Genomic DNA, 6,858 nt, shown 5'->3' with positions numbered 1-6,858 from the left:
TGATGAGACTGTAGAATATCTGACACACTCACCTGATGAGACTGTAGAATATCTGACACACTCACCTGTCAGCCTCCCGAGGTGTTGAATGGAGATTTCTGTAGCTTCCCACAGTTCGAGGGTCCTGATTTTTGCAAAGCGTACTTTGGAGTTTGTGAGTCTGAAAGCTAGGCCCTCTGTAGTGTGCGTGATCATTTATAACATACCGTGGACAGGGAACCAGAGAGGGTGTCAGCAGCTGGGCACCGAGGTTAATGTGAGGGCTACGATGATTCCTTTCTTACACTTTTTGTTCTGGTTTGGTTTTGGGACAGGGTCTCTTACTTAGCCCTGGAACTTAGTGAGTAGACCAGGCTGTCCTCGAACCCTATCTTGTCTTCCTAGTGCTGGGATTAAAGGCATGCTGCTGCAGAGCCACCTGGCCTTTCTCTTTCCTGACGTCGGGCTTGTTTGCTTTCCCTCCTGCCCTATGACCTTGTGCTGTAGGTTCCTTGTGCTGTAGGTTCCTTGTGCTGTAGGTTCCTTTTGTCAGTCTTCAGAGAACTCACCTGCTCTTACCTGTGTTTCCCTCGTTGCGTTCGTCCCTTGTTCCTTCATCTTTGGTCTTACTTGCTGTCTCTCTCTTTTTGTTTCTATGCTGGGGGGATAAAAGACAAGGCAAGAATCTATGCTGTTGAGTTTTATCTAACTGATGTAATAAGCCAGAGTCATTTGGGAAGAGGAAACTCCAACTGAGAAAACACCCCTAACAATTTGGCCTATAGGCAAGCCTGAGGGGCATTTGTTAATTGATGTGTGAGAGCCAGTCTTATTATGGGCAGTGCCACCGTTGCTGGCCTGGAGGTCCTGGGTGCTCTGAAAGTGACTGAGCAGTACCCTTGTGGCCCCTGCACCACTGCCTGCCTCTGGGTTTGAGTTCCTGTCCTGATTTCATCAGTGATAGAGAACTATGAGCTGAAATGAGCTCTGTCTTCCCTGAGCTGCATTTGGTCATGGTGTTTATCACAGCAACAGAGACCTAAGACGGAGTCCTGGGTTTAATCCCAGGCCATGGGTCCAGTTTTCTCCTAATTCCTGATGTCACTAGTTACAGGGTAGATTTCAGGCTTTTTCTTTTCTGATACGTACATTTAAATCTGGCAGTTGCTTTCTGAGCCAGGCATAGCTGCAGCCCCTTGCTTTTTGTTTTATCAAGTTATGGTAAGATCGCACAACACTAATTTGATATTTTTACCATTTGAAGTATATATTTTCAGTGTTGTGTAGCCCTGTCTGTCTTTATTCTAAACTGTATGTCAGAAGCTAACTGTTCATCTTCCTCTTCCCTTAGCTAGCCCCTGGCCACCACTGTTTTCTGTTAACCTGATTATTTTAATATTCATTACTTTTGCCGGGCGGTGGTGGCGCATGCCTTTAATCCCAGCACTTGGGAGGCAGAGGCCAGCCTGATCTACAGAGTGAGTTCCAGGACAGGCCAAGGCAACACAGAGAAACCCTGTCTCGAAAAAAACAAAAAAAAAAAATTTTCATTACTTTTTTTTTTTTTTTTTGGAGACAGGGTCTTACTGCTTAGCCAGGCTGCACTTGAACTCTCAGCCCTCTGAGTGCTGGGATTTTAGGCGTGTGCTGCCACACTGGCCTAAGTTTGGTCATGTTAGACTTGCTATGTTTAACGTAGCATGTTTTTAAGCTTTCTGTGTGCTGAGGCATTATCACAGTTTGTTCTTAAAGGTTTTTTTACATTTACTTTTTTACATTTTATTGAACATGTGCATGTACATGTATGCATGTCACAGACGCACATGTGGAAGTCAGAGGCCAACTTGCAGAGTTAATTTTGTCCTCCTACCATGTGTGTTCTGGAGCTAGAACTGAGATCAGCCAGGTCTGTGGCAGGCGCCTTTACCAGCGTCATTGTTTTGAGAGAGAGTCTAGCTGTGTTAGCCCTGGCTGGTCTAGCATTTGCTGTGTAGACCAGGCTGGGTCAGTCCTGCCAGTATCTCCCAAGTACTAGGATTAGAGGTGTGTGTGACCACACCTGGTTTCATTGCCTTTTAAAACTGAGTAATATTCTGGGGTATGATGTTCTCTTAGGGGCGTTAATCCTTCATTTATTAAGTGTGAATGTGGTTATGTGCAGTGCTCCTTAAGTCTCTCTGTGTCATCTGCAAATCAAGGGCTCAGTCAGAGGTCCGAGAAGGTCTGTGCGAGCAGCTTAACAAGCACTTGTTCTTATTGTTGCTCCCCTCTCAGCGGCTGAGAGTAGGAGGTGTCGTTGGGTGTGGTGGAGCGCTTGGCCCCAGCCTCAGGTGGTAGAGACAAGATGGTTAGGGTTCAGGCTATCTTTGTGTAGCTGGGTCAGAGACACTCTGGGCTATGCAAGAACCTGTTGCAAAGAGCCAAAATAAGTAAATAAATAAAATAAAAGAATTATTAACTAAAGAGGTCATGTTTTTGTCATAAAAGTAATTTTACTATTTTGTTATTTTTTAAACTTCCCACTAGATTTTGAAACTGTTCTACTCCTGGAACCTGGGAATAAGCAAGCAGTGACGGAGCTTTCCAGAATTAAGAAGGTAGTGTTTTCTCCGCCAACATTTCTTCATGTTACCTGGCACGTAGATTTGTTGCTTAATGTAATCAACTCAAGTATTTTGATAGTTATTTTTAAATTTGTTTTCAAGGAATTAATTGAGAAAGGACGTTGGGATGATGTCTTTCTTGACTCCACACAGAGACACAATGTGGTGAAGCTTGTAGACAAACCTGCGCGTGGGTCACCTGTGAGTGAAGCGCTTCATTTCCTTGCTATTTCATTTACTATCACTGTTAAGTTAGTAGACTTGGAAACAAACTTTGAATTAGAAAGCTTAAAACATATTAAAAACTCCTGATGTACCTATTTAACACTTTTAATAAGTCCCTCATAGAATTTATTGACAGTATTAGGGAGAATTACCCGTTTTGATTTCTAGAGTAACTTATGTTTCAGCTACACAGTTTAGCATATTGATCTTCCTTTGAGTCAGTTTGACGTTTTGTTATCTGCTCAACTTTGTCCTCTGTTTCTGGAGTTCTGTTTGACATTGGCGATTGGTGACGGGTTTTGGTCTGTTGGTCCTTCCATTTCTGCAGTCTGTTGGTTCCTCTTTGGTGTCAGTTTCCTGGGTGGCACTCTCTTTAAGTGACTGACACTTGGTAACTTGTCCATGCCTGAGCTGACATCCTTGTTTATTTGGCTCCCTTTTGTGGTCCTTGATCTTCTAGGGTAGAGCTCAGGTTCTCTCTGGCCTTTAAGACATCTCTTCCTCTTTGTTCTCCTTATGAGAGGGTGTCAGCCTGCTGGAGGGTGAACCGTAGGGGCATGCTCCCATGGTTCGGGTGTTTATTTTACTGTGTCTGTGTGTCGTTCTTTGGGCTTTAGTTTTTCTAACTGCTTGACAGCAAGAGAAGACGCATGACATGATGGTGCTTCAGGTTAGGAAGGCGCTAGGATGCTGTTGGGAAATGCAGTTTATAGCACTTTTGTTTCAGAGTTGAGAGTACTAGGATTTAAGTGAATGAGGGAGCTGGGGAAGCAGAAAAGAGAGGTAGAGAATGAGGAGAGTGTTAGAGGTATGAACAGCAGTAGAGAAAACAGTGCCTTCTCCAGTGGCACACAACACAGTGGACATAGTACAGAAGTGTAAATACTAAAAGAGGAAAAATGTTTTAAAAAATTAAAGAAAAAACAAAGACAGTTAAAGATTAAGGCAGGGGCCAGCGCGATGCCCCCTGGGTAAAGGTGCTTGTCGCCAAGCTGACAGCTGACTTCAGTCTCTGGGATCTATCTACCAGTGGAGGTGAGAACTGACTTGTAAGTTGTCTTCTGACCTCCACATGACCCCTCCCAACGAGTAACCGTAATAAGAGATTAGAGTAATACAGACAGAAGTGGACAGTTGGCCAGGGAGAGGGCAATGACATTAGCCATGCGGGCTTGCTGACGAGGCTGGTCCCTGGGACCCACGTAGAGCGGATTTGGTGATGTACGTGTGAATCCCAGCATTCTGACAGAAGCTAGTCTGATGTATAGCAGCAACAACCAGAGAGACCGTCTGTTTGCTGCTTATTTGATAACAGGCAACGTTATTTATTAAAGTGGAAAACCACTCTGAGTAGCCCATACCAACTTCGTAAATGTGATTTGGCAAACCTAGCCTGGACTGGATTTATACAGCTGTTGCACACCTGGAAAGTACTTAAGAGTTTCACATTGGACTCTCTCATGCAGTGCTGGAAGCAAAGCTGGCTTCCTTTGCTGCTGTACTTCTCTCAGCTCACAGAACTGCTCCCTGTCAGGAGGGCCCTGTCCTGTCTGTGAGGAGGGCCCTGTCCTGTCTGTCAGGAGGGCCCTGTCCTGTCTGTGAGGAGGTCCCTGTCCTGACTGTGAGGAGGGCCCTGTCCTGTCTGTGAGGAGGGCCCTGTCCTGACTGTGAGGAGGGCCCTGTCCTGTCTGTGAGGAGGGCCCTGTCCTGTCTGTGAGGAGGTCCCTGTCCTGACTGTGAGGAGGGCCCTGTCCTGTCTGTGAGGAGGTCCCTGTCCTGTCTGTCAGGAGGGCCCTGTCCTGTCTGTGAGGAGGTCCCTGTCCTGACTGTGAGGAGGGCCCTGTCCTGTGAGGAGGTCCCTGTCCTGACTGTGAGGAGGGCCCTGTCCTGTCTGTCTGTACCGCCCGTCCCTCCCCCGTGGACTGCCTGGCAGCCTGTCTGTCTGTCCTGCTCTTGGCAGCTGACCTTTCACCTTTGTAACTGTTAGGTGTGCATCCCTTGGTTCCCACCTTTGGGTGCCCGGTAGGCAAATAGCTTTTATTGTTTATATTCTCAGACATAGTATGTTCCTAGGTCTGTCTGGCTGACAAATTGAATCTACTTTTACCTGGGATGTTAGTTGTAAGAACGCAGCAGTCTTTTTAAATTTGTGACCTTAAGATGGGAAAACCTTTAATATGGTGATTTAAAGAATCAATTTTAACTGTTTTAGAAAGCACTCAAGAAGGTTTTTATTGAAGAGACCGGCAGTTTGATAGAGACTGTTGATGCACCGGATAGTTCTTCCACGGTTTCGGAGAGTGATGGAGCTACGGCGGCCGCAGGCACTGAAAGCAAGAAGAATTCAAGCCAGGGTGTCTCTCTGCCTGCCGGGGATACGCCAAGAGCTAAAGTGTTGAAAATAGAAGCAGTCAGTGCCACTTCGGCCCCACAGTGAGTAGCTGCTGCTGCTGTCTCTGTAACGATGGAACTGCACAGGCGTCGGCATCTCTGAGAAGACCTCTAACTAGCTGAGTGGTCTAGTGAGCTTCCCTCTGCGCTGGGAGACTGCACCTAAGGAGCCTCCTTATTCCTTACCACGGGGAGTTTACAGGCAGTTTACAGATGAGCACAGTTTGCATTCTTGAGCAGATTGATTTTGCTCATTTTCTTCTCTAGAATATTTTTTTAAAGATTTATTTTATTTATTTTATGTGTATGAGTACACTGTAGTTGTATAGATGGCCGTGAGCCATCGTGTGTGGCTGCTGGGAATTGAACTCAGGACCTCTGCTGGCCCCGCTCACTCCAGCCCCGCTCGCTCCGGCCCCGCTCGCCCCCACGTAATTCACTGTAGCTGTCTTCAGACACACCAGAAGAGGGCGTCAGATCTCATTACAGGTGGTTGTGAGCCACCATGTGGTTGCTGGGATCGGAACTCAGGACCTTCGATGCAGTCAGTGCTCTTACCTGCTGAGCCATCTCATCAGCCCTCTTCAAGAGAGAGAGAGAATTTGATAAAAGGAAGCATCATAAGAAATTAAGAATTTATCCAGTAATACTGAAGACTGTTAAACACTCTTTAAATGTAGTTTAGAATTGAGAGCCAAGAACAAAGAAGAGAGACTGTTTCAGGGAGGAGGGGCCTTAGCCAGGGATGCAGGCACAGGGCCATGGTGAGAGTGGAGTGTAATGATGTGTCTATGAAAAGCCTTCAGTGAAACAATTCCCAGTTGTCTTCTAACTCGGAATCATTAGTAATTATTGTTATTAACAACAACAGCATATAGTCCATACAGCGTCCTTACTGATGACTGTGCAGAGGTGCAGACCCACTGGGTGGGTTAGGGCTTCTGCTTAATCTTAAATTATCACTCAGTAAACACATGAAGTTTGTATTTTAAACACTGGACTATAGTAGAAGTTTGTTGAAGGTGTTGTATGGATTATTTAGAAATGCTGGATAAAGTGAAGTATTTCTTCCTTCTTGAAGAGTCGAAGCTGTGATAACTCAGATTTCTGAAAGGTTGGCTTATACTAGATATAGATGAGCCTCTCAGTGGGCCTCATCATCACCCAGCAGGCGACTGCAGGCATTGCATAGCCAGACACAAACACACATAAGAATTGAAGGGGCATACACACATTCTTGTCATAAACATGAGTTACACACACATTGAAAGAATGGGACACTTGTCAGAACGCAGATAGCAAACAGTGTTAACGAGGTCCAATGTCGGAACCCCCGTTGCTCTCTCCTTTATTGGTTTTTGCTGCTCTTTCTGTCGCTGGTTGGCTAATGCTCTGAAATACTCCAGAGCACAGGTGGAAGTGAAGCAGGATGTGCGTCAGCCCCTGAGTGAGAAGGCCTCCGTGAGGGTAGAGCAGATGCCAGGTCAGTTGGCCACTGCGGTTCTGCCTCCAGTTCCTGCCAACTCCTTCCAGCTCGAGTCTGATTTCAGACAGTTGAGAAGTTCCCCAGAGATGCTGTATCAGTATGTAAAGGTGAGCAGGGGTGGCGGGGAGGGGGCCAGCAGTGCTCCTGGGGGTAGGTCTGAGAGCAGCTTCTGGC

General features: G+C 46.2%; 1 protein-coding gene across 1 annotated transcript in view; it reads left to right on the top strand.

Annotated features, from left to right (window-relative positions):
- The window catches only part of Rpap3 (RNA polymerase II associated protein 3), a 39,744-nt gene that overhangs the window by 21,826 nt on the left and 11,060 nt on the right, over window positions 1-6,858 (top strand). Inside the window, exons 11-14 of the mRNA XM_031354071.1 lie at window positions 2,506-2,576; window positions 2,685-2,783; window positions 5,020-5,240; window positions 6,605-6,791. Coding sequence (XP_031209931.1) covers window positions 2,506-2,576; window positions 2,685-2,783; window positions 5,020-5,240; window positions 6,605-6,791 — 578 coding nt within the window. The remainder of the gene's footprint in view (window positions 1-2,505; window positions 2,577-2,684; window positions 2,784-5,019; window positions 5,241-6,604; window positions 6,792-6,858) is intronic.

The sequence above is a fragment of the Mastomys coucha genome, unplaced genomic scaffold (assembly GCF_008632895.1).
Source record: "Mastomys coucha isolate ucsf_1 unplaced genomic scaffold, UCSF_Mcou_1 pScaffold11, whole genome shotgun sequence".
Classification (NCBI taxonomy): Eukaryota; Metazoa; Chordata; class Mammalia; order Rodentia; family Muridae; genus Mastomys; species Mastomys coucha.
Note: the sequence above shows the minus strand (reverse complement) of the source record. Positions and strands in the feature narration are given on the sequence as shown.